The sequence below is a fragment of the Jatropha curcas genome, chromosome 2 (assembly GCF_041381405.1).
Source record: "Jatropha curcas cultivar XTBG-Jc1 chromosome 2, XTBG_Jcur_1.0, whole genome shotgun sequence".
Lineage (NCBI taxonomy): Eukaryota > Viridiplantae > Streptophyta > Magnoliopsida > Malpighiales > Euphorbiaceae > Jatropha > Jatropha curcas.
This window is the reverse complement of record NC_143152.1, coordinates 409729-437618: the sequence shown is the minus strand read 5'-3', so window position 1 is coordinate 437618 and position 27890 is coordinate 409729. Positions and strand designations below refer to the sequence as shown.

General features: G+C 32.4%; 4 protein-coding genes across 18 annotated transcripts; 3 read left to right on the top strand and 1 right to left on the bottom strand.

Annotated features, from left to right (window-relative positions):
- Nucleotides 1–165: 165 nt before the first annotated feature.
- Nucleotides 166–3387, bottom strand: SYP71 (syntaxin of plants 71). 2 transcript variants are annotated; one of them, XM_012226945.4, is made up of 9 exons: nt 3047–3385; nt 2728–2853; nt 2184–2346; nt 1882–1967; nt 1677–1745; nt 1455–1499; nt 1300–1362; nt 1143–1219; nt 166–377 (listed from the first exon to the last, which is right to left on the bottom strand). In XM_012226945.4, the coding sequence occupies exons 1-9, from the start codon at nt 3200–3202 to the stop codon at nt 362–364; spliced, it is 801 nt and encodes a 266-aa protein (XP_012082335.1). In that variant the 5' UTR covers nt 3203–3385; the 3' UTR covers nt 166–361. The 2 variants fall into 2 exon arrangements, with proteins under 2 accessions (XP_012082335.1, XP_089573769.1); XM_089717643.1 differs by lacking the exon at nt 166–377 and having other exon boundaries at nt 1139–1219; nt 3047–3387.
- A 4412-nt stretch (nt 3388–7799) lies between these two features.
- On the top strand, nt 7800–16429 carry LOC149497977 (RING/U-box superfamily protein). 14 transcript variants are annotated; one of them, XM_089717629.1, is made up of 12 exons: nt 7811–7957; nt 9096–9170; nt 9535–12576; nt 12783–12884; nt 12984–13096; nt 13237–13379; nt 13682–13840; nt 13986–14732; nt 14810–15222; nt 15471–15569; nt 15659–15796; nt 16080–16429. In XM_089717629.1, exons 7-12 carry the CDS (start codon nt 13741–13743, stop codon nt 16224–16226), a joined length of 1644 nt encoding a protein of 547 aa, XP_089573755.1. In that variant the 5' UTR covers nt 7811–7957; nt 9096–9170; nt 9535–12576; nt 12783–12884; nt 12984–13096; nt 13237–13379; nt 13682–13740; the 3' UTR covers nt 16227–16429. The 14 variants fall into 14 exon arrangements, with proteins under 14 accessions (XP_089573764.1, XP_089573754.1, XP_089573762.1 ...); XM_089717626.1 differs by having other exon boundaries at nt 12984–13379; XM_089717627.1 differs by having other exon boundaries at nt 12984–13386.
- A 2069-nt stretch (nt 16430–18498) lies between these two features.
- Nucleotides 18499–20076, top strand: LOC149497976 (uncharacterized). The gene is made up of 2 exons (XM_089717432.1): nt 18499–18935; nt 19186–20076. The coding sequence occupies exons 1-2, from the start codon at nt 18714–18716 to the stop codon at nt 19756–19758; spliced, it is 795 nt and encodes a 264-aa protein (XP_089573558.1). The 5' UTR covers nt 18499–18713; the 3' UTR covers nt 19759–20076.
- Nucleotides 20077–23352: 3276 nt separating this feature from the next.
- LOC105642197 (Peroxidase superfamily protein) lies at nt 23353–25565 on the top strand. Its single transcript, XM_012226929.4, has 5 exons — nt 23353–23501; nt 23725–23873; nt 23971–24159; nt 24305–24470; nt 25081–25565. The coding sequence occupies exons 1-5, from the start codon at nt 23432–23434 to the stop codon at nt 25485–25487; spliced, it is 981 nt and encodes a 326-aa protein (XP_012082319.1). The 5' UTR covers nt 23353–23431; the 3' UTR covers nt 25488–25565.
- Nucleotides 25566–27890: the final 2325 nt, after the last annotated feature.

Genomic DNA, 27890 nt, shown 5'->3' with positions numbered 1-27890 from the left:
TTCAATTTTTATGGCAATTTTTTTACTTTTATTTCCTTTTGTTCTTCGAGAATATACTTCTATTTCCGATTCAATTGAAATAGGTTGAGCACATACATACCGGACTTAGAAGTACTTCATAGGGACCAAACAAGGAATAAAAAAAATTATAAAATTACATGATGGTTTGAGACGATTAAAACAATATATAGCTGATTCCTTAAATCTTTACATGAAGGACAAATACAAAATTTCCAAGCATGAGAAAAATCAAAGGTAAAATACAAGGAACACAAGTCTCTCCACATACATTATCAAGCCACAAAAAGCCAACACCATAGGACCAAGAAATTAGGTTCAGTAGCACATCGATTATGACTCATCACTTCTTCAGCACACTGCAAATAAAAAATGCTTCACCTCAAACAAATTCATATTGGGAAACCAAACAAACATTAACCAATAGTAATTTGATCGATCCATCATCAAAAGGCAAACAAGGCAGCATTGAGATGTAAATATACTTCTCTCTCTCTCTCTCTCTCTCTCTCTCTCTCTCTCTCTCCATGAAGCCATATTTCCTTCTTAGGTTTCTCATTAAGGGTTCCTCCATACTTACACAATTAAAGAGTTTAAAGTTCTCTCATTAGATTGAACCCCTTCTTGATTATAAAATTAATAAACCGAGTCTGAGTGCAACATTCAGAGCCCAAAAAGAAGTTCCAACCTTTCTATTATTTGGTAACACTTCTACCAATTTTTGCATAAGCAAGGACATACAACAACACTTTTAAAAATTATAAATAGCAAGATACTAGATCATCTTGTCTTATAAGACAGTCCTACGTACAAAAATAAAAATTTAAACAAGAAAACTCCATTGTTAGCCTTGTCCACAAGATAAATAAATACTAGATAATCGAGTTAGCTCCTGAAATTGTTTGCGAAATCTGACAGCACAATGCTACTCTAAGTTTGACTCGTCCTAGCTTTGATACATAAAGTTTTAGCAAACCCATTTCTTTTAACTTGACAATCATGGTGAGATCTAGATTCTAGAAAAAGTAAGTATGCCCAAACGTAACTAGAAACTAGAACACTTGTTATGCGTATGAATAATGATGAGATATGTATTGGCTACTCATGAACTAATTGAAACTTACTTGTATAGATAGGCAGCAATTCCCAGAATTATGCACAACAGAATAATATCAATGCAGAAATTTCTGCTAGATCTCAACTGAAATACATAAAAAATATGTGTTAGATCCAGCTGAAATGAGTGAAAAAATAAGCTTCACAAAGTTGCTGCTCAATCACCTGGTTAACAGTGTGTTTAAGTCTAACATTAGTATTCTTAAGGTCAGATGTTGCCTTGTCCACCTGCAAGAGTGCATATAGAATACAGTTTAAATGAACTGAAAATTCTAACAGTGCAACATTGAACTTTTCAAGGGTATGGCAGTGCTTCTCACCTTTGTGTCGATTTCATCCATCAAAGGAACTTGTCTATCCAACTCCTGCAATCACACATAATACAACAAACAGAAAAAAATTAAGTAATGCAAATGAGAAAATAATAACAAGCCAAATAAATTATCAAATGCATCACACATGACAATCACGACCACATGCAAGCATGAACACCAAAAAGAAAAGAGCTCAACAGACAAAATATTTTATGAAAAATAGAGTACCTCATTCATATCATGAGCCATATTCTTCAGAGTATCCAAACCTTCTGAAATCATATCCAAACCTTGATCCTGTGGGAATGTCAAAATAGGTGATTAAAAGAACATAGTACCATAGCTACATCTCAGACAACAATGGGCAAGCAATTCTCCCTCTAGTGCAGAAGAGGAAGGCCTGTAAAAACTTCCAACTCTCCATGTTACTTGCCTGCTTGATTCTACGCATTTCATATTCCTGCCTGAATTGACTTGATGTTTCAGTTTCTTGAAAGTATTCACTTTCATAGTGACCATCTGTGGAAAAAAAGAGACATGCAAGTAAAAGATGATTATAAATTACAGAATATCATTTATCACCCCCTAAAACTATAGAAGAAAGGCAGTCATTTTTCATAGATTAAGAAGGAGCAAGTAAGAACAGCAATTCATGAAACAGCTAAATATCGTTCAGAATTGTTGTCCACTTCCCACATAGTGAGACAATTTATTTCAATACAGTGTGCAAATCACCTGAATCAAATTTGATTTCAGTACGGGTAACTGAAGAAGCCCCCCAACCTCCAGATTGTTTGGGAGGAGCTGCAGTCCCATCAGGTATAGCTTGAATCCTATCAGGTAAAGCAAGGACCAAATCATTTCGGGCAGTAAGTTCTTCAGTCGATAGCCCTTTAACCTGTCAAGAGATTATATGCCTTGCATCACTCATGGACCAAAGTAGTCAAATTCTATAAAACAAAATAAAAAAGTAAAATTCGTCACAGATACAAAACGACAACTGACATAATTCCATTTCCTTTATAGTATTAAAAGCCCAAAACATTCATCAAACATTAAGTTAAAAGGAAATATTAAATCATAAATGGAGAGTTAAGGACAAACATTGCAAATGTACTATGATTTATTCTGATTCATATATGGATCAAAGGATGCAAAATTCATCAATCCAACAGAAACTGTGTCATAAAAAAATTTAAAATTATTCATTGTCATTCTCATATATCCACCAGCACAAGTAATTAAATCCACAAATCATCAAAAGAGAAAGGATACTGACCTTCTTTATAGCCAATCTCTGCAACTTAGGAACCTCCTCTAACAATCTTGCCTTTGTTCTTCGAATCTCCGCATTCAAAGCAACTGCAGATGCCTTACTTTTCTCTTTCGAAGCAAGCTCCGCTTTCTGCATATCGAATAGCTAACTAAATCACTAGAATTAAGGGGAAAATCAATCCTTAAGAGCTAATTCTCGTTTCAATTTCGAGTTAAGCTAAGTGTAGAGCTCACTGATTTCGAACCAAAATTACTCAATTTAGCCAGATTTCAATAAAGAGGTAAGAAATCAATAAAAGCAGAGAAAGCGAGATCGAAGTGACCTGAAGAGCGGTTTCGATATCAGATTCAACAGAAGCGTAGAGGCGAGCGAAGGCATCGTCGCCGGCGACATTGAGATCCTTCTGCTTTTCAACGTCGTATTTGTCGTACTTTTGGCAGATCGCGTCTACTCTGGTTAAAATGTCGATGACACTCATGTTGCAGACTCCTCAAAGATTCGAATCGTAGAAACTGTACAATAGCAACTGAGAAGGAAATTGCAGAGATAAAGAGAAAAATTGGACTCCAATTTCTTTGTTCGGTGCGGTTTTTGAAAAACTATCTAAAGACTAAAGAGGAAAGACGAACTACCAGCCTGTACGATCAATCCGTCTGCTGTTTTTTTTTTTTTTTTTTTTTTTTTTTTTTGCTAGATTTTTGGTGGTCAACTTTATCTTAATAATCGTTTTTTTTTTTTTTTTTTTTCTAATTTTACTTGCTAGCAAAATTGAATTTGGCTGTTAAAAAGTAAAGGGTTATTTTACTAACTAATTAATTGAAATTATATAACAATTATGGGAAGTATTAAAAGGTTATAATCGTGTAGTCTATAATATTTTTTATTTAAAACTTGGCTAATTATTTTAATTTATATGCTTAATAAGTTATTTCGTTTAATTTGATGAATTTAGTTTTGATCGCCACGTACCCTTTATGTCTCAGAATATAAATCGTTTAAAATTTTTGTACTGAGATTAATGAAATAATTAATTCTCCTGTATTATAAGAAAATTAATAATAATTTGAACAAATTATCATTTATCTCAAAACAATAATAGCTTGAGAAAATAGTTATGGTATTTAATATAAATAAGAGTAATATTGAAAAACATCATTTATTACTCATTAAAATATTTAAAACCATTTATATTTTGAACAAAATAAGGAAAATAACTCATTGTCCCCTGAATTTGGCTCATTTATATAATTTGCCCATATTTCAATTTTGTCGCCAATTTGCTCTACATGGCTCTATTTGTTCCCGTAAAATAACTTGCAGGAAAATATTTTCCATAATTTTCCTTTGTTTGGAGAGTCCAGAAAAATAAGTCAACGGAAAATATTTTCCTGGTCAAAGGAAAATTAAGTTATTTTTTAAGCACAATAACTTTCAATTTTCTAGAGAATAAAATATTTTTCAAACATTGATAAACCTTATAAATTCATATTTTTTTAATTTATTAATTATTGTAGTCATTACCACCAGTTACTATTTAACACCGACTATTGGTGACTTTCATAATTTACATTTTTTTTTTTTTGCATTATTCTCATTTTTAACAATAAAATTTTTTAAATTATAAAATTTCTATTATATTAATATTTTTATGCTCTTATGAGATAAAGATTTTAATATTTTTAACTAACTTTTAATATTACAACCAAACAATAGAAAATAAGTCATTTAGAAAATATTTTTCAACAAATTATTTTCTTGCAAGTTATTTTATGAAAACAAACAGAACATAAATTTGCCTAAAAATGTCAAATTGTTTATAATTTTATAAGGTTAGCGCGCATGAAAGAGCTTCTCCCTTCTCAGGAGGTCAGATACAGGAATCGATTTAAGCACTCCAACACAACATGTTAAAACAAAATATATATGGAGGTTTTCAATTCCAATTCAGTTCAAAACAAAGTCACAAATCGATTTTACCTTCGTGAATATGCAAAAGTAGAATCTTATACCCATGTTCTTATCACTTCAAGACACCCCCAATGCGGGGTCTTTATACTACATTTATAATAGCAAACTCCCCCCAATTGATAATATAGCTAAGAAGTTCCTTTGTTTCGTGAGGTAGTTGAGGATGATAGTTGAGAACTAGAGCTCATGTTTTCTTGCTCTCTTAATTGCATTTTCTCTTTAAATAGGGATTTGGAATTGCACGAGAGATTTATTTATGTATTTGGTGGTTAAAAAGAAAAAAATTAAAGTGGTGTATGATTGATTATAAAAAAAAGGGAATTAAATTGACCTTTAACATCGACACTTTATTCTATTTTCGATCCATACAATTTTTATTTATATAAATTGATAAATTGACGTATGGGTGATTTTGATGTATATAGATTTTCTAATTTCTTCCGTAAACTAATAAGAAAGATCTTATTTAAAACAATATATTCTTTCTCTTTCATAGAAAATATATTTATTTTTCCAATTTATAATTGTCTTTTTATTTTGGAGGAAGGTAATCTTTTTTTAGTTTCTTATTCTACTCGCATTTAACGTGCATCTTTGTTAACAAAATACATTAATATTACTATTAATCAAATTTTAAAATGAATAATTAATTAAAATATGACATTCCATTTTCTTAAATTAGGAAAAAAAAAATTAGAAGCTATAGTTTAATCATTTAACTATAATTTTTACTTTGTGGAAGTCAAAATTGATCTATCTTTACTTATTGATAGCAGATTGCCTCACCATGAATATTTTTTACTTTTGAAAGTTCCTCCTTCTGATTTTAATTAATGGTTACTTCGTGATATTGCTGGTGTAATTCACTCTAAAAAAAATTCACGTAATTTTTTTTATATTAACTATAAATATTTTTAATTTACTGAATTAAAATTAAATCATATTTGCATCGAGTCGATGCGCTAAAAGATAAACTTTATAATTTTTAATTGCCTTTAACTCAAAATATGATAAAATTTTTCATAACCTTAATCGATCATAAAAAGAAAAGCAAGACGTGCCAAACTGATTAACTCCTTGCAACCTTAATTAATCATCAAAAACACCAAAAGAAGACAAATATTATATTTTTATACTAGTAAAATTGCATTACAATTTACAAAATAATAACATAAAAAGTACACGTGTCAGTATAGCCTTGGCTACTAGTACCACTCTTGTATATTAGTAGAAAATAATATAAATTGCTTGTGGTTGGCAACTTGGCAAGAAACATGAACCTCTTCCAAATTTGTTATTTTTATTGTACTCAGCACAACACTCTGCGGTCCTCTCCTCACCCATGACTATCATTCCTGAGTTTATGCTGGCATCTAATTTTTCATGCGCTCTTTTAAATTTACTATAACACCCTCGTATCTTTTTTTTTTTTTTTCTAATGTCATGTCACAATTATGAGTTAATTAAAAGAATAACCTTTACTATGAATTTTTCTATTGTTTTAAAAAGTGGTAATTTTGGTATTAAAGTTTACTAAGACATGATAGTATTTTGTTAAATTTTTTTAGTACTAATAAAGTTATTCCATATGGGTGAGCATACTTTAAAAAGATGGAAATAAATTATTTTCAGTTATTCGGTTTTCGGTTTTCAATCTTTGAATTGGTTATTACAAAATAATTATTTTAAAAGTGAAATTGAACCAATTGATTCGATCCATTTTTCAAGTTTCGGTGCAGTTCGACTTCAACAAGAGCTAATTTGTTTTTATAATTCAATTCGAACCGAACCATCCATTTGTACTTCTAATAAATACCTCAAAAATAGATAAATTCATTATCATTAATGGGGCTCCCACCCTCTTCTTTTTTCCATTTAAATTGTTTATGTGCATTATAGGATAGGATAAAAAAAAAATGGTATCCCAATTCATTGGATTAGGATTGACCGTGTTTACACTCGGTCGGCCTACTAAGAGGTAAGCCATTTCTAATGAGTATTTGCTTCATTCATAAGTATTAAATACTCAACCTCGTTGAAGAAAATATTAAAGAGACGTTTGTCGAACCATTTATCCCAATACTTATTTAAATTTAAAATTTTCTCATTTTATTTTTTAAGTAATTAACAATGGCAAAAGCCTTAAATTTTGATTGATTGTTTAAATTATTATATGATTAAAAATTTAGGAATTTAAAAAATTTTAAATTTTTAGTATATATTTTCAAACTGTATTATCTATTTTTAAATATTTTAATAAAAATCAGAAGGAAACAAATAAGGGATCATTTATTTATTCTTGCGATCTCTTTTCATTAGAATTAAAGAAATATAGCGGTCAAGGCATAGTTTGTCTAGTGGTAAGTGCATTACAATCTGACAATAGTCCATGTTCGAATACCTTTCCCAATATATATATATATATATATATATATATATATATATATATATATATATATATATATAAGAAAGAATTAGAGAAATATAAAAAAAATAAAAATAGTGATATTTTAAATGATTACTAACTATTAATTTGATATATGAGCGGACCATATGTTAAAATTAAAGAAGTATTTTTTAAAGGTAGAATATATAAATTCACCCATGAACTTTCTTATCTTAACCTTGCGACACCTTCAACTTTTATTTTAAGCCATCAAACACTTCAACTTATAACACTGCATCTATTAAACACTTTAATTTTCAAAATTATTGTATTTAACACTTTACATTGCAAAATTTTTTCAATTAAGCACTTATTAAAAATTTATAATTTATGAAAATATTATTTCAAAATTCATGTTAACTATATCTCAAGTCGATATTTTACAGATAAAAGCCAAAACTCCTAAAAATTATTAATATTAGTGTCGAAAAGAGTGTAATATTATTAAAATTTATAAATTCAAGTGTACAATAGATCTTCAGTAAAATTAAAGTTGACGTAAAATTAAAGTTGCAAAGTTGTAAGTAAATATATATGCATTCAGCCATTTTTCAGACCAAGATAAAAAATTTATTTTTATAAAATAAAGCAAACAAAAGATTAATAAAATGGTTAATACAGTTTGCACTGGTAGCCGGTAACGGTGGGCATACCAGCCAATTTCTCCTCCTCTTATTTCTTCAACAAAGGCCAAACGCACTCACCCAACCGCTTTATTTCTTGGTTCCTTCGGAGAACGAACCTCTCCTTAACTTTTTTCCTCTCTCTCCAAGCCTCATTCTCTACACGGCTCTTCCTTTTTCCGCCACGAGCTTTAAGGTACTTTTTCCGGTTGATCATATCGGAGTAATGATTTTATGGCACTTGTAAGACTTATTGGTATTAATTTGTTTATTGGTTTGATGATCATGTATATTTATTGAATTTTGATAATCTCAGCCCTGATCATCTTCCGTTAGTTGATCAGCTTTTTCCTTTTGCTTTTGATCGCTTGATTATTGCTTTCTCATGGCTTTTTATTACTGTTTTTTTTTTTTTTTTGTTATTATATTGTTCTTGTTCATCAATTGTCGTTTGATCATTGAATCGTTGGTTTTACAGTTCTTTATTTTGTATTAGTTGTTGAGTTCAGGTTCGTATAAATGATTGCTGTGATTATGACTGTTGAAGCGATCGATCCATAAAGAGGTCTATTTGTTAGGTTGAATTGTACACGTGTCATTCCTCCATGCTTGTATCAAATCTGGTCTGGATAATGTTGCAGCAATAGATCACTTGAACTTCTATTTACTGGGTTATGCTTTGTAGATGTACGACTTCAATTCAGCTCATTATCAGGCGTGCTGCTGCTGTTTGTGTCAAAAACTGTTGTTGCTTTGTGTTATGCTTGTGTATATGCGTTTGACTCTTACCCGTTAAATCTAGACTAGAGTACAATTTTATTTGACTCTTTGGGAAGAGAATTGTTGAACCTAATTTATAATTGTATAAGAAATTGGTATCCTATTGTGTAATACTAATGCTACTTCCCTAAGTATCGTGTCACGTCATTCTAAAGCCCTTGGTCGCTCTTCTCTTTTACAAAACTCTTCAAATCAAAGCTTATCTTATTGAGTTGCTGAACATAATTTTTGTTGATTCAATTATGTTTCAGCAGAAGTCATCCATTTCCATGCTTCTTTTCCATTTTTTAACATCAACTGTTTGTCTTTGTCTTCAAAGAATTAAGCTAACCAAATTTGTGGAAGTGAAAAAAGAAATCTGATCTATCCTTTTTGAGAATTTGATTTTGCATAACAAGAAAATAGTGTGATTAAAAATATTTACTTTAGTTTCTTGTACTTCAGATGGTAGTTCTTTGAATGGGGGCCTCTGGTAGTTAACTTAAACCCTAGTTTTAATCTAGATTTCCGTAGCATCAACTAGGTTTAGAATTTAGATTGTTTTTTGTATGCAGGTTTAATATTACGATGGTGTTTACTCTTGTTCACTTGACTGAAGGATGAATTACTATCAATGTCCATGGTTACAGGTGAGAAGTTTTGATGATGCATGCATTCTATCTCTTTGTCAGAGTCCCATTGTCTATCAACTAAAATGCAGACAAGCTTTCTTGTAGCTTTTTTATCGATTGGCCAAGTGTGTCAGTATCGGCAATGACAAGATTATATTTTTTTGCATAATTTATTCATCCTCCAGTCCTGAACATGTCCTGCCAAGATATTATTTTTTATTTTATTTATTGGCGAATGCTGGTTTTAGTTCCTACTTTGGATATCGTCTATGATATATAATTTGTTTCCCACCCTTAACTTCAGATATAGGATGCTGAAGATCATGGTAACTTAGTGTTAGCCTTTTTTTTCATATATTCTGAATTGCAAATGGTGTTGCAGGCACTTTTGATTGGGCAGTGGAAGGAGATATTTGAATTTAAATCCTGTGTTCTCTTCAGGATAGGATAGCACAATCAGTGATATAAGGTTCCTCATTTTGGGAGGGCAAACTATATGGTATTAAAGACTCTAATTCCACTTTCAAGAATTATTTAGACATGTTAGCTTGGAAATCAGTTTTGCCATGGGTATGTCATCTGATCCACGGATGGAGGCTTTACTGTATTGAAATGAAAAAATTTGTTAAAGCATAGCTAAGCATCTTGATAGACTTATTTGTTTTCTAGTTGATGCAAAGTGTTTGTTCAGCGTGTTACAGGAAGTTTAGGACCTGGCTTTTATGTGAAGGGGTTAAGCATAATCCAGCAATGTGATTCTTTTGGTCAGTACTTCTGTGGGATGGAAGTTGGGTTTCAAAAGTTTTGTTAGTGGTAGGCAAACTTTTTGATAGCCCCTTGCCACTGGCTTTGTGTTTGTTGTGGTGTGAAAGTTATGCAGTAGTAATTCTTGACTGGATTCAATAATTTATATGTGCTGGGTGGATGTCAGCTGGGTAATCTGCTACTTGGGTTTTGGATTATTATACTATGTGATGTTCTAGTCTTTTTGAGATGGCAGAATTAATATGGTGTGCAATATATACTGTATAGACTTCGTATATTTGGTGATGGATGTTGGCATTTTTTTGGGATTGGTACGAGTGCAGCAAGGATGTTAGTCACCTACTTATAGATCGCGGTTTACACGCTCTTTGAGGATTATTAGGTGGCTGTAATCTTACTAGGAGAGAAATAGTAAATAAGTAAGCATTGAAATGCTTATTTTATTTATATGATGGTCAAGGCTTGATCTCTTCAGGTTTACATGGGTCATCGGCATGGAAGGGAAATATGAATGTAACATCTCATGCTTATAATCAAAGTCTGATGCTCATAAATTTCACCTGCCTAGACGAAGGGTGTTGGATTTTCTTTGCTGGAGATTTGATTCTTATTAATTTTAATTCTGCTGCTGAAAAGGTGTTTTGCTGCTTTATATGAATGATCAATTATCCGACCTGGCTCTGTGAGAGTGTCCTATTGCATTCTACTACATCTTCCGTTTGACTTTCTCTGCAGTAATATTTTATGAACATATGTATGAAGCTTCTATCTTCTTCCTATATGATCATCTAGGCTACATATATGATCTTTATGTATCATAAAAGCTTTAATATGTATATTTCGAGATTTTGGCAGATGAGAAACATCTTGTATTAGTTTCCAGAGAGAATTATTTTTAGCACTAGGGGATTATTTCACATTGCTGTGTAAGTTTGCAATTCTCCTGGTCGTCAAGCAACTTCAAGCAATATATATATATATATATATATATATATACACACACACACACACACACACACACACATAGGAATGAAAAGGATTTATTGTGGGCATACAGTATATCAAAAAGAACTCAACTATCCTACTTATTTCCTCTTCTTGGTGCTGTTTCCATCATTCTTCCTCACTCTGACATCTTATTTATATGATCAAGTTTGGTTTTATTATATTGGGTTTTAAATTCTTCTTTTCTAATGTAAACCTTTTGATATTTGATAACAAAATGAGTGATGCTTAAGAAAATATTTTTGAAAATTCTAAAGGTGATATTTTTGAAACTTCATAAAAATGATATCCAGCTAACACACATCTGCTTGTTTTTTTCTTCTTCTAGCACTAATCTTCATTTACTTGCTTTTAAACAAATGACATTATGATGCTTCTGTTTTAGTGCATGGGCCAATTGTTGCTGATTCTCTCTCTCTCTCTCTCTCTCTATATATATATATATATATATATAATTGCTTTGCCATTAATTAATTAAGTAATAGTAAGGCTTACACACACACACTAGTGGATAACTAGTACAATATTATTGATGACTTGACATGGGCTCAAGGAGCTACAGTTATTGACTAATTATTCTGCTATTTGGAGTAGACATTTTATTTTCCTCTCAGCTTCTATGGTGCATTTTTACTTAAAAAAGATGAGAAGTTGTACAGGCGATTACAACAAACTAAAATCTAAAATCTTTTGGTTGAGATTGGGCATTAAATATTCATGTCATGACCTGAATCCGGGATCAGAATCGGCATGCAGAAAATGCCTAAAAAATCTGGGATTTCAAAATTCATATTTAGCTTTGAGATTTCTGAAAATGTGGATTTGAAGTTAAAACCTTAAGGATGGTTGATCATCAATACCAATGCTCCAAGAAGGGGATTAACGTAAAACAGATCCCTAGGTGTTAGTTCAGAGGTTGAAGGTAAAACTGTTCACCATGGTAAATGAAAGATTTTTTTTTTCTCCCTGTCAAATAATGAATAAATTAGGATTCTCTATTTCTGTCTTCTCCCTTCCCACCCCCACCTGTTCATGCCCTTTCGAGTCATAATGTGCATGCTAATTATTTCTTTATTGAAAATTTTTAGGATTATTGAAAATTTTTAGGATTTCCTTTCTCCTATTATTTGTGAAAAAGTACATAGGACACCTAACTCCTATCTTCTCATTCTACATTTTCATTTTTGCTTCTTTTTTTTTTCCAGTGCATTTTTACCCATTTTCTTTGGACTTGTCTGCGTATCTCAAAATTCATGCTATACCTTGAAATTGGCCATGAATATGGCATGTTTCTGGTTTACCTCATATGTCTCATGTCCATGACTAAGATGTCTATAGGAATAGCGCCATACACGGGGTGCCAGTGTTTAACTAAGATGTCTTTGAGACTACCACCTTACATGGGGTGTCAGTGTCATGATTGTGTGCTCAAATGTGTTTGGAAACTGCTGCCATTGAATTTCAGAAGTCTGATTCCTGGTATCCTGAAGAGGTCGAAGCCTTAGGGTTCTGGAAGTCTACCAAAAACACACAACAGTTCTCTTGCAAATACAGTTTGATAATAATATCTCAGCTTCTTGAATTGATCCATAATATTGAAACTGGGATCTTCTTCCCTTTGCTTGACTGCTATTAACTGTATCGTGCTTACAGGGTATTTTCTCTATAACTTTTCTCTTCATTTCTTTACATTTTGCAAGACGTTTTCTAGTTAATTTATTTTTGCTCCTTCTGTTTTGTCATCTGAGCAATCATTATTTTGTTAACTCAAAACTTGATGATTAGGAAGGAGATTGGTAATAGTTTAGTAATGATGTTGTAGTAATTTCTCAAGATTTAAATCTCACATTTGGCTTTTAGGAGAGACTTCCTGTGTACTAGCACCTGCAGCAGTAGAGTGATTTGGTGAGATTATGCCTTCCATTGTTAGTGCTATGATAAGCCAGTTGCTGTGAGCAGTAGGTACCATAATATACTTCCACTGTTGAGATTTTTTTTTTTTTCCTTTTATTGTTCATCTATTGCTGCTTTCACCAACATTGGATTCCCTTTGTTTTGTAGTGCATCTCTCACGGTTATCATCTATGGGAAGGTTATGAGTGTTGTTTCCCATGAGACAAATCTTTTTCTTGGTTGTTTCTTATGAATTTCCTCTCTACTCCATTTTGGGTTCAGTGAGTGCTTGTAGTTGATTGGGTCAAAACTATCTATATTCTAACTTGTCATTCTGTCCATACAGATCTCTATCCACTCATAGTCACTTATTTTCAGTTTGAGTGACTACCTTTATCAATATCCACTTCATCTTACACAGGCATTACTAATCATGCTGTTTCCGATGGTGTACCTTGTTTGATTTGTGAGAATGAGGGCCTATTTCCATTAGCATGTTCATGTCTTGATCTCCTAAAATGGAAGGCTTAAAATTTGATTTACTTCCTAATTCAAATAACAATGGTGAGTGGTAAGCAGTTGCTGAATTATTTATATAATCTGCACTTTGATTATTTTACTTCCTCTTAAACATGTATACCATCTAGTGCGTGAAACTGATAGGAAATCTTTTGAGTTTTAACCTTTCATCAGGAATAAATTAGACGTAAATCTGAATATATTCCCATACAATGGTGATTTTGTTTAAATTTGTTGAAACATAATATGGAGTTGTTGCTCTGTGTCAATAGGCTGTTCCATTCTCTGTATATCTAGAGTAACTATTCCATCATTTCTGATTATTGACATGGTTTTCCTTGCTGCAGATTGTAGATTTCTCCTTGATTTGACTGCAGGACATAATTTGCTTTGAAGTGATATCATTATGGGGCATAGACATTTATTTAGCACATCTCAAATGTTTGAGAGTGAACAGGATCAGAATTGGAATCACATGCATGTAGAGCAACCTTATGCAAATTTAGGTATTGCTACTTCAATATTTATTCTTCCACACATTTGTATTATAGAGTAACATATTGAATAACAGGAATGTAGTCAGATACATATACCTTCCATGAGAGTGAGCCACCTAAGTCTAACTTCAGTTTTCATTGATTTGTGTTGCAGCCAGGACTGGTCCTGCAGAGAATGGTTCTTTCTTTTATCCAGCAGAAAGCATGTCTGTTGATGGAGTGCCTTTTGCTTCTCAATGGAACCCAACACCAATGTCAAATGCTTATATTTCTTCTGGTCACAGCACTGAAGTATCACATTATCAACCAGATGCTTCAGGCCCGTCACATGATCCTTTTCTGCATTCCTCAACAGCTGGAACCTTTTGCATAGTCCCAGAAAATCATGCACATCATGCATCTTCATCCAATTATGACAGACAAGCTTTTCATGGCATTGAGGGTGGCCTTGTTGATCTTACAATGGGCAATGGTAGAGGGCCCCATAAGCGAAAAAGCCCTGGAGTCCCTTCTGCTAGTGAAGGAGGCAGTACAAGCAGATATTATGGTGCTGGAAGCTCTTCTGAACCTGCTCTATCTTCTGAGTTGCGCCAGGAGAAACCAAATTTAGATCCGCAATATATGGCTTGGGAATGCATTAGTATGACCCCTGGCCATCGAGGCACTCTCTCAATTAGGCCCGAGGGTTCTATTAGGAACGTGAGAAGCAGGCCTGCTGTTGATCAGGAATCTAACTTGGCTAGGACTCATTTATCAAGCAATTCTTCCCATGGTTCCTATCCTGCAAACCACCCCTTTGACCATTCTAGCTCGGTGGATTTTCCAGGTCAAAACTCTAGTACTTTGACACATGACTGGAGCCATGCTAGGTCTCCTGCTGCTGGAAGGATGCTAGTCTCAGGTTGGTGACTGATAAATTTCATGGAAAACTTCATTACCTGTTACTTATTCTAAGGGATTTTTGACTTCATGTTGCAGACTCTAGTGGATATGGTCAAGAGACAAACCATTTCCTTGTTGGAAGCAGCATACCTAATGCTTCTGTAGATGTTAGGGCATATCACCATGATTTCGTTTCCAGTAGAAATCCTGTTGTTGCTCACAGTTTCCATACTCCGACGGCACATTCTACAAGAGGCATTCGCAGTAGCTATTCTCAAAGGCCTAGCCCAACTTTTAGGGCTTCCTCAAGCAGCATGCGGTTGGGGCATGTTGCACCTTCAGATGATGGCATGCCATTGGTTGCTGAAAACTTCTCCTCCAGACAATCAAGGCTATTATCCTCTTTAGCTTGGAGGAATGGTGATAGGAATGGGAGATCAAGGATTTCTTATGAGAGACACCGATCAGTGTCCAATGAACCAGGTCTTCATGATCGATTCTCATCTGAGGTATAACTTTCAAAAGGATTTTCTTCTTGTATACATTAAGAAAAATTTCTGCCACTATGTTTCCTTTTTTATACGAGTGTAATTTCTTGCATAATAACTTGCCAGATTGCTGAGATGCTGATTCTTGCATATAATTATCTTGTGTGCTGGATCACCTACATCTTTAAAGCATTTTTGTCCATCGTCACAACATTTGTTCACTCGTTGCTTTTAAATAATCAACTTTCAATTTTGCTACTGTTCTGCAGGGTTTCATGGTTGTGGACCGCTCAGCCTTTTATGGGTCCAGAAACATATTGGATCAACATCGAGAGATGAGGCTAGACATAGATAACATGAGCTATGAGGTAATTACTATTGTCGTTGTCCCTGCTATGACTTTCTTCCTGTTCATTTTGGATCCTAAAACAGTTACTAATTTGGTTGGCCTAAGCAGGAACTACTTGCACTAGGTGAAAGGATAGGCAGTGTCAGCACCGGTTTGTCTGAAGATCTGGTTACGAAGTGTTTAACACAAACAGTATATTGTTCTTCAGGCCAAAGCCAGGATGAAGGAAATTGTGTAATTTGCCTGGTGAGTACCATATTTGGTATCTATATGGTTGGAGGTGTTGCTAGGAATTGACTAGTATATTTCTTGCCTATCCCAGGACTATGATGGACCACTCTCAGATGAGATGGGACTCATTGATGGGATAGTGGTCCACCATGAACCCGATCTAAGCAAGAATTACTTGTTGACTAGTAGTGTGTTAGATTGTCAATTCTATTTGTTGCACTTCGAGTCCCGTGATTCTCGGCTGGTGTTAATGGAGCTTTTTGTTTTCTAATTTTAATTTCTGTGTTATAATTGCCAGGAAGAGTACAAAACCATGGATGATGTTGGGTCACTGAAAATTTGCGGCCATGATTACCATGTGAGCTGCATCAAGAAATGGCTATCGATGAAGAACTTGTGTCCAATTTGCAAAGCTTCTGTTGTGACTGATAACATGAAGGATTAAGTTAATTACCTTGTCCATCATTTATTTTTTATTTTTAATTTTTTTGAGAAAACTATTTATCGTAGTTGTATATAGTGCCCGCTGAAAGAAGAAAACAGATGAACTGATTTGTGTAGGGAATATGTAAATGAATTCTAGTCGATATAAATCAATTTATTGCAGGCTTCCATCTGAAATTTGTGGAGCCTTCATTGCCTTTTCAATGGTTTTTCATTAATTTTTCTGCTTTTTTAAGCGATTGAAAGGCTAATTCTCTACTTCTAGATTATATCTGTATTCGGTAATAATTTTTTATGTAGCTTTTAGAGTTTTGACCCATTATTTTTTAGTGTTCGACAGTAATATAGCGTTTGAACTAGTTTCTAGAAGTTAAGGTAGCATCGTAATGTTTAGCTTTTTAGTATTTTATGAAAAACTACTCAAATAACTAGCTACTCAAAACGACTAAAAGCTACTAAGGCGTTTAACAACAACAGCTATTCGACAATAATTTTTTAAGTAGTTTTTAGCGTTTTGACCGGCTGTTTGGTAATAGTGTTTAAACTAGCTTTTAGAGTTTTGACCCATTATTTTTTAGTGTTCGACAGTAATATAGCGTTTGAACTAGTTTCTAGAAGTTAAGGTAGCATCGTAATGTTTAGCTTTTTAGTATTTTATGAAAAACTACTCAAATAACTAGCTACTCAAAACGACTAAAAGCTACTAAGGCGTTTAACAACAGCTATTCGACAATAATTTTTTAAGTAGTTTTTAGCGTTTTGACCGGCTGTTTGGTAATAGTGTTTAAACTAGTTTTTAGAGGTTATGATAGTTTTTTGTAAAAAGTTAGTTTGGTAATATAGTGTTTGAATTAGTTTTTAAATGTCACGACAAACCCTAAAACCTTAAAACAGTTAACAACCGAACGTCTTATGACAAACTAATTAGCTACTAAAACGATTAACTACATCAAAATAATTGATTTTGCAGAACAAAGTACTATGGTTTTGACCTTTAGAGCTGTCCCTAAGCATCTGCCAACCTGCATTATCAAAGAGACTGAAACTTCTTGGCCAAGTTTGAACACTACAGAGCCACACGACCTGTAGTTTTGTAGTAGATGAAGAAGGGCCATGCTATTGCCATAGAATGGTATAACAGATGTTACACAGGCTATTTGCCACCATTTTCCTTCTTAAGGAGCTGTAATAATCAAACTACTGAAAAAAATCTTCCTTCCTCTAATTATCAAATAAGTTGACTTCGATAAAATTAATATACTTATTCCTCTAATTTTATGCTTTCTTCTTAAATCATAAAGCTTGGGAGAAAGAAACTCAAACTATTGAATATCAAGTTACTGTAATGCTTCTCAAATCTCCAGAACAACTTTATTTATAATATCAGGATTTAGTCAATAGATGGAGCCATAGACCCGGTCTTGACAAGTTTATTCGGTCAGGATTTTAGTTTAATTTCCTAAGCAATGTTTGATGTATAGGTGGTGTTGGTTTTGGGAACCAAACTTGAAGGGATTGTTGAAAGAATGGCTCTCCAAATTGCCAAAGATCAAAACAATGTGATCATAGGAACCCCTCTTGCTCAACCAAATGACAAGCTTCATTGGTTTGCAAGCCCCAAATTTGTTCTTATTCTTCTGAATTATACTCTATTTCTGAATTGTGGACTGATATATAAATGTTGCTATTATTGTAGAATGCATTTGAGTTTGCGATACACTTGAACGGTGTGTTGTTATCTTATTGTTAAATCTAACGAGTATATATGGATATACATAGAGAGCATATGAATGCTTTCCATTTCAATTTTGTCTATTATAAGCCACATCATATCTTGCTTTTGAAAAAAATTTTGGTTTTATCTCTTTTCTGATAACTTTACCTAAATGCTTACCTCTAGGAGATGTCATGACCATTTCTGACCTCTAAAGCCTCCAAATCTTTCTTTCTTCTATTAAAATTTTACTTCGGTGGCAGTTGACTATTCTTGACCAAGTATAACGTTTGCTTTTTTTTAACTGTAAAAGGCCAAAAAGCAAAGAACAAGAAACAAACAGGAGGACAGCATAAGTCACATACACTCCACTTTTCCTTACATTATGTTTATTTATATATACTGTTCATCTATCACATGTAATGTGTTGTATTGAGTAATTCTTGTCAAAGGGTCCCACATTCTTGGCACCACATGATTGGATATAACCTCCATTTGAGCAAGGACAATATAGTCATTAAAAGTAGTGAATAATAAATTATGTGGAGTGAGGAGAATCCATGTCTTATGACCACATTTCTGAATTGTCCATTAGGGTTCCACCACTAATCTTCTTTTCATATTCCTTTAATGTCACCTTGATTTATATTCTTTCTTCTTTCACTACCCATCACAACTCAGACACTTTGATTCATATTCTCACTAGCTACTTTAGATTTTCTTCCTCTATTGAAAGCTCCTCTCTCTCTCTCTCTCTCTTTCTTTTGCTCTCCAATGGCGGATCATTATTCACTGTGTCTGTTTGGACTTATGGACCGTCTCTGGTTTCACCAAATCATTTTGTATTCTGAGTCCTCTACAGTCCCTAAAACCCTCAAACAACAAATCCCACTTCTTACAGGTTCGCTTGTAGAGTTACCAATACCGTCAAGCTTCTCTTTAGGCACTTCAACACAAGAAGAAATCTCCATACCATCACCTCCAATAACTCTAGAGGTAATAATTAATTAATTTGACAAGCTTTTCTTTTTCTTTTTCTTTTTCTTTTTCCTTTTCAATTCTGAAGACAACTTCAGTTCTATTGAGATTAAGCTCGTTGATTTATCATTTGAGTACGTTTTTGTGTTGTTTCTTGTTAAGCAATAGAATGAGAATCCAATATCGGTTTTTTGTCAGAACGAGTATGTACTTGTACTTAGCTAACATAAGCTTTCATGCTTGTTTTATGTAATGGTTTTCTTTTTAGTTGAAAAAGGATAACTACTTGGGTGATAAAGAAGAAAAAGAAGAAGATAAGGTTGTTTATGAAAAAGAAAGGCAAACAAGATCGAATCTTTCCACAAATAGAGCTTGTTCGCAATCTTTTTCGCCATCGAACAAGAATCGACAACCCAAAAGTATAAGAAATTCAATTTCATTTAGTAAACTGAAAAAATCCATGAGTTGCAGAAGCTTAGGAGAGCTAGAAATGGAAGAAGTGAAAGGGTTTTTGGATCTTGGGTTCATATTCAAGAAAGAAAACGTAAGTGCAAGAATGATAACTGTTGTTCCTGGCTTACTAAGACTTGGATTATGCCAAAATGATAAAAACTACAACACCAAAATCATCAACAATGAAGAAGAAGATGAAGTTAGAGATGAGAAGGAAGAAGAGAAAGAGATAATGAGACCATATTTATCAGAGGCATGGATAATAAAAAGACCAGATTCACCTTTGTTAAATTTAAGGTTGCCAAGAGTATATGCAGCTGCTGATATGAAAAAACACCTCAAGTTTTGGGCAAGAACGGTTGCTTCTGTTATTCAACAAGAATCTTGAGAGGGAATATCACTTACGTTTTTTAGGAGCTAAACATTAATGGCTGATAAAAAAGACATCAACAACAGTACAACACAACCTTGATCAAGAATCTATTATTCCACCGACAGCTGTGACGGTAAAAACTAAAGAAACTGAAAAAAAAGAGCTTGTAATAATATTTATGAAACGTATATACTGCTAAATTGAGAAGCTGTGCAAATGTAATTTTGTTTGTTTGTGAATATGTATTAACTATGAATTAAATGTGATAAATGAAATTGAAGACATAATATGTATATATTAAGTTAAGTTCAATATATTATTCTTGGATCGTAATTTTTGTTGTGATTTCATGGAAAATGAAAACAAATTCTGTAGTATGGTTGCTTCAAAGGATAGAGAGACAAAGAGATATACTGCAAGAAAAAGAGAGAACCATAAGTTGGGAGGAAAGGAAATGGAAAAGAAAAGGTCCTACCATACAAATATGCATTATGAGGTTGAGAAAGAATAATGAGAAAATAGCTTTTAACATCAGCCAAAGAGACCCCTCCTCCTCCTTTCCATGCCTTTGGTAATTTGTCCCCATTATAGATTAATTTATAACGCGTCTAATAGTTGAAATGCACTAGCTCGACTAATATATAAGAAGGTTAAAAGGTAATGCATTTTTCCGAGTGTTTTAAGAGACTCGTTAAGCTTTTAAAATAGTTTGATTCAGTAGTTAAAATACGCACTAGATTCCACCCTAATGATCGCAAAATCAAATTGTTGAATCAATATTTTAGAAAAAGCGTTTCAGCTCGAAACGGATTAATCTCTCTATACCTCTAATTATAAAAAAAAAATTCTTATCATTCTATCCACATGCACGTCAAATTGAAAGTCAATCAAGTTAGTCGGCTCGTACCCTTCAAGAATGATGTGATGATCTTATTGATTAGGTTAATTAATTAAATTTATCCACAATTATATATATAGTATTATAGGCATTCATTTTTCTTTTGTCGTACGTTGTCACTTACCTCGTATGTATATTATTATTCAATATTAGACATTTAAAAAACTTAGGCAGGCAGCTACGTGATAGTTAACTGCACATTACTTGTCCCATTTTTTGAATATATGTATATAGTTAAAGGCTATTAGTGATGTTATTCCATTTGTCTGGACCGTTAATCATTGGATCTCTCCAAATAAGAAATTTTTATCTCTGTCTTAGCTGAAGAATTTTGTGTCTGTAATTCTAAATTTTGAATTGTTATCTTAAAAAAAACAATAACATTAATTTATATTATTTGATTATAATACATGATTACAAATAGATTACGTTTTTTTTTTTTTTTTTTTTTTTTTTGTCTTCATTTCCTTTCTCAGTTTACATTTTTTTGAGCCACACAAGTCACTTTCTATTTTATCTCCTTTTTTCTAAACAAAAAGAAAAAGAAACACGTGCGCTTTTATTTTATTTTCTTTCCTTAATTTCTTTACAAATCATAACAAACCCATGTTTTACCCATGGTATGATGGAGTCGCCGTCATAATTGAAAGAGTTACCGTTCATTACATGGTTAAAACAATACTGTAAATGGGCCTATTCATTTGGTTTTGCTTCGGTATATCCTGTAAGAATAGACCCTGATGGGCTCATCTAGAAATACAATTGGCCCGGCCTGCCTTTATCTACTATGGACTATGGAGTCTGAAATTTGGATAGGGATTCTTCACATATGAGAACTGGAAAAAAACAAAAAAAAAAAAACAAATACAAATCCAAAAAAAAAAAAAAAAACAATATTCAAATATTGTTTATGCATGATGAAAAAACTTGTCCACAATTGAAAAAATTGAATTAGCTACTTAATATATATATATATATATATATATATATATATATATATATATATATATATATATATATATTCTATTGTCAAATAAGATTGATTTTATTTTATTTTTTTACTTAATCCGACTAAGAAACACTCTAAAAACAATTTCAGAATATTAAATTTCAATATGTTTAATCAATGTTTTAAAGATTAAGAATGGGTTAATTTATCATTTTTCATCAATCAAACTGAATATTATGAGAAATATTTAAAAAATAATTTCAAAAAATCTAAAAAATAGAAAAAGTCATCATATAATATATATTGCGCCACGCCGCCACCACCTAAAACAAGATTAACTAAAAAAAAAAAAAAAAAAAAAGATTCCTTCCGACCACAAGTAATATATTATTGAGTTTGTCACTTCACACTAATTTCTATGTCGCACTAACGGTCCTTTCTGCTTCTACATGGCAACAGTTAATTCCCACTGCCTACATTTGATCATTAAGTTAAGAGATGGCATTTGACATGGAACTCCACATTTAGAGGTTACCATTTCCTTTAACAATCTAACGTCATTTCATTTTAATGTTTTATCCCAAACTTTTCATTCCCTTCAATTTGGAGCCTATAAGCAACCAAAATTAATGGAAATATACACAAATATTTCGGGACAAAAGAAGTATTCAATAGCTGAGTGAGCGAACGATCAGTTTGTTTTAAACTGAATCGAATTAGAATAGAAAAATACAAAATCAAACTTCTCAAGAGTAAAATAGAACTGAATTCAAGATGAAAATTAAACGGAATCAATTCTAACTGAACCAATCGACTTTTAGGCAACTTTGATCAAATTTTATCTTATCGGTTTATTTTAAGCATAACAGATCAATCCCTGTATAACAAAACTAAGGCAAACGATAACTTTAGTTCTAACCAAGCAATCTTACCAATCAAACTTCTCTTGAGCATGTTGATAAAAACGAACTGAAATGGATCGGGTCAATTTGTTTCGTGAATTAACATATATGATAGTATCTCTCGCTTCCTTATCAATACTAAATTATTAAAACTTCGATTGATTAATGATTAAACAGCCATGTTGTGTGCAAAATTTTCAAAGGAGCTTAAATAATAGATTCATCATGGATTGTTATGGAGCAATTTAAGGTAAATATAGTATAATAAATCATGGATTTGATCTATAATTATTTGCCTCATATAATTATTTATTTAAAAATCAAAAATTATTTGAGTGTATTAACTTGTAATACATACAACATTAAAGATTGCCAAGAAAGTCAAATCAAATGAAAGCTATATTGTTGTCCTCTCATAAATAATTTATGTGATACACAATATCTTTCCCTATTAAAGTAAGTACTAAAATTCAATCCTTCAAAAAAAAAAAAAAAAAGAAAATGAAAATTCAATGCTTATCCGATTATATATATATATATATATATATTCAAATACAGATTTTTTTATTTTTTTTTAATTTGATTGCTTAAAGTTTTATCTAATGCTAATTACATGTCTTTCATTAATTTTCTCATTAAAAATTAGATTTATGATATTATATATTATGAAACACATATTAATTATTGGATTATTATATTTGAATATAATTGTTCTCTTACAGAAAAAAAAAAATTCAAATTGATGTCTAAAAAATTGAGGAGCAATAGTGGAATCTCAAGCGTGAGGGGAAAATAGCCGAAAGGTCAAAGAAAGTGGCGTAGTGGTGGAGGCTAAGGCCTAAGGAAAGGGCTTCAAAATTCCTCTCTCGCACACTATATAAGAAATGCCAAATCCTTTACTCCAATCACTTAATACACATATAAGCCACGAAACAAAAAATGGCTATCAACACCAGTTCAATTAGCTTCATTTTTCTGTTATTACCGTTGCTCTTGCAGATTCATTCTGGTATGATGCATGAAAACTCATAGTCATGGGGCGTTTCCACGTTTCGGAAACGTTTTTCATGTAAAATTATATTTTAAATGTAGTTTCTGGCATCGTTATCATTATATTGAATAAGTACATTTACCGAGTGTGTATATATTTACAATGAAAGAATCATATATCCTCCTCTTCTTTTTCTTCTTGATTATGTTAATTAATTAGTTCTTGATTGTTGTTAATTAAGGTAAAAGCGAGCTCCAATTAGGTTACTATGCAAATACTTGTCCAAGAGCAGAAGAGATCATCAAAGAGCAAGTCATCAACCTCTACAATGAGCATGGAAATACTGCTGTTTCCTGGCTTAGGAATCTCTTCCATGATTGCATTGTTAAGGTACTGTAATCTTTTACTAATTATAGTACTAATTTTGGTTTAATTACCTTTCATCAACTACACCATATATAATTACCTTGTTAATAATATATTGTAGTCATGTGATGGTTCGCTATTGTTGGAGACGGTGAACGGAATTGAATCGGAGAAAGCATCATCAAGAAGCTTTGGAATGAGAAATTTTAAGTATGTAAACACAATCAAAGCTGCCCTTGAAGCTGAATGCCCTTCCACTGTCTCTTGTGCTGATGTTGTTGCTCTTTCTGCAAGAGATGGCATTGTCATGGTAATTCTGCTCAAGTTTAAAACCTTATGTGAGAGTAAAATTAACCAGAAAAGCAATTTTTAACTGAAAGTTCGGTAATCTTAAGAAAAAATAGATAAGTTTGGCCTAATTTAATCTAATTGTGTGTGTTTTGGTATGTTAACAGTTGGGAGGACCAAGAATTGAAATGAAAACAGGAAGGAGAGACAGCAAAGAAAGTTACGCAGCAGTTATCGAAGACTTCATCCCTAATCACAACGATAGCATCTCACTGGTTCTTTCTCGCTTTCAATCTGTGGGCGTTGATGTTGAAGGAACAGTTGCTCTTTTAGGTATATAAATCTATTACATTATATCCAATTTTATAAAAACACAAGCATACCAATCCGCATAAGAGCGAGAACAAAAGTTCAACCTCTGAAAATGCATTAACTGAGGGATAAAAATCTTTACTCTCTCTAAGTTGAAGGAGATAACACTAAGGTGAGCATTCAATTAACTAAACTAAGTTAGCTCGGTTTCGATTTATTTGAATATATTTTTATGGTCTCCAAATCCGAAATCAAATGATATAATAACCAATTAAAACCGTTTAAATCGATTTGATTCAATTTGAATTTGGTTATTTCACACCAAGTTAACTATTTTGAGCTTAAAATAAATTTGATTAGTGTATATGGTAATCGAACCAAAAACCAAAAATCAAAAACCAAATGATTTTATATACTCAAACCAATCGGTAATCGAATTTCAAAAACAATTATTCGAATCCACTGAATTGAATTGATTTAGTTCGGTTCTCGATTAGAAACCGAGAATTTATCACCTAGTAATACCTCCAATTCTCCCCAAAAAAAAAAAAAAATGACAAGAAAAATAAAAATTAACCCTAAAAATTTTATAAAACAATTGATGATCGAATATTTGTCTACATTCATGCAGGAGGTCACTCAGTGGGTAGAGTTCATTGTATGAATTTAGTACAAAGACTCTATCCCACCGTTGATCCAACTCTGGATCCTGAATATGCTGAATACCTAAAAGGCCGATGCCCAACTCCAGACCCAGACCCAAAGGCAGTTCTATATGCAAGAAATGATAGGGAGACACCAATGATTCTTGACAATTTTTATTACAAGAATATATTGAACCACAAGGGATTACTTTCAGTAGATCAACAATTAGCTTCCGATCCGATTACATCTCCGTTTGTCGAACGAATGGCTGCCGATAACGGTTACTTCCATGATCAATTTGCTAGAGCTGTGCTCTTGTTATCGGAGAATAATCCGATTACAGGTGATGAAGGAGAGATTAGAAAGGACTGTCGCTATGTGAACAGCAACTAGCAAATGCTAGAAAAGTAATGTACTTAGATTAATAATGCGGTGTTATACCCAATAAACTTTCAACTTTACGACTTATAACATTATACCCAAAATGAATTTGATTTTCTCAGACACTGCAGTTTAAATTTGTGTTAAAATTGCACCCTAAATTCAATTTGGTGAAAATTACATAACAAAAATAATAAATACGAGGGAGTAAATTAACTAAAATGCACCGTTTCACATATCTTTCTTCTCTTCTACCTCTCTAAAACACTCGAACTCTACTCTCTCTCCTCCAATCTACATTATTTTCGTACATAGTTTCACAAACCATATTGTTTCGGTCAGCCTTTGCCGTCTTCCATGGGCTGAAACACCTTTTGTTGGAAGAGTACAAGAATTCAAATTCCATTTGCTTTGCATTGCTTTATATAAGAAATCAATAATTAGATTACTATCTTGCTGTTTTTATAAATTAGACTTGCCTAAATTTGATCGAGGTTTATCCAGAAGTATAAAACTAGTAGCTCTTACATTATAATAAATAGTCATTAACCATTATTTCAAATTGGTGAATAAAATCAATGATTTAATTGACTTTTTAGCAAAATTAATAATATTAAAAATGGAATTTAGGAATCGAGAGTAGGGTTGTTGGGACTTGGAACTCTAACTTTTGTCATTTTATCACTAAGTGGAACACTTATAGCAAAGTGTGGAAGCAACCACAATGATATTGCAATATTGAGAATTTACGCAATCATGCCCTTAATTTGTATAAAAAAACATTAAAAGGGTATTGTTTACCATATACAAATACAGAATTGGTTGATCTCCTTAAGCAAAGGCCAGTAATGGAATCAATATGGGAAGAGTATTAATTATCGACCTGCCACTGTTGTGCTTGTCGTGAACTTTCAATGCAAGTAATAATGGAATTCTCACCTACAAAATTTTTTTCTTTTTTTTATTAAAAGTAAATAAAACAGGATTTCGTTGCTTTCAGGCAAATAAACCATATATCAATGTAAATCATGTGTAGTCTGATTGATCTTCTCACTTATGTGAAGGGTGAAAAGTCTCAAATTCGAGATCTATCAACCACGAGTTTTCACTATTTTGGTGAATAAAAGAGACCCCTAATATTTCAAATCCTAATCTTATAAATAAAAGTTTCAAATCCTGATCTTATAAATAAAAGTTTCTGTAACGACAAGTTTAAGGCCCTCATAATCAAAAGATTTTGGGTTTTATCCTTCTTTTTAAGAGTGTGCAAAATCACCGGTCAAACCAATTCAAAACCATATTTAGTTTAGTGTAATTAGATTGCTCACAAAGAAGTTCGGTTATCAGTTTAAATGGTTTAGATGAAATTTCTATTATTTTGGGCGCGGTTTAATAAAAAAAATATCGATTAGACTTAAAATTGAACTGATATGATAAATTGAATCAAACTGATATGGTTTTGTATGATTTTTTTTTTCCCTCTTTAGTTCTGTTCGATTTCAATCAAACTGAGCTTTTGCTCACTCTTGTTAAACTGGTAGTTCCTCCATAGTGCACTTGGATCGTCCAGCTAAATCTAAAATGTTAAAAATGAATGCAAATAAATAATTCTTGCTTAAAAGAGACACTTGTCACCTACATTAATATGCACTCAAAGGCAAACATAGTTACTTTTCTTATCTGCCCTTCTCTTATCAAAGCATGAGTCTTACATAACAAATATAAATGATTGACTGTTTCATGCATGTCCATACCTAACGGTGGGCTCTAATGTGAAGCTCTGACCCACCACATGCATTTTCTTTTATACTAATCAGTGGAAGAAGAGAAAGAGAAGGTTTTAGTCTACGAAGCAATCATACACAAAAAATCAAACTCATTAGTTGGAAATCTCTCGTACCCACAGCCAAAAATTCTGTGATCCTGTGCGTGGGCTAGGCACTGACCTCCACTTGCTAATAGTAATTGTGGTATGCAATTTCCTTTGCCATCTTTGGTAGAATTAGACTCCGATACAGACTAGATCGGATATTCCTCATCTCCTTGAATTAGCTTTTGAAAAATAAGTTAGATTCGGTTTATTTATTAACATTAACATGCTTTAGATGATGATGTTTGGGAGTGAAGGGTGTATTGTATGCTACAGATGTTCATATCTGGATATTAGACTTAATCCATTTCACTAACAACTGAATATGCTATAAATGTTCATGTCTGAGCATTAGACTCGGGCCATTTTATTAAGAACTGAACTCGATAATTGAATAAATTGTTATTGTTGATATAAATTTCATATAGTTAATGTATTTCTTCGATTATTTTTGAGATGGTTGATCAATGATAGTGGATTGTAACCAAATTGGCTCAACCTTGTACATACATCTACGTATTTGCTTTGACTTTTGAGAAAAAATC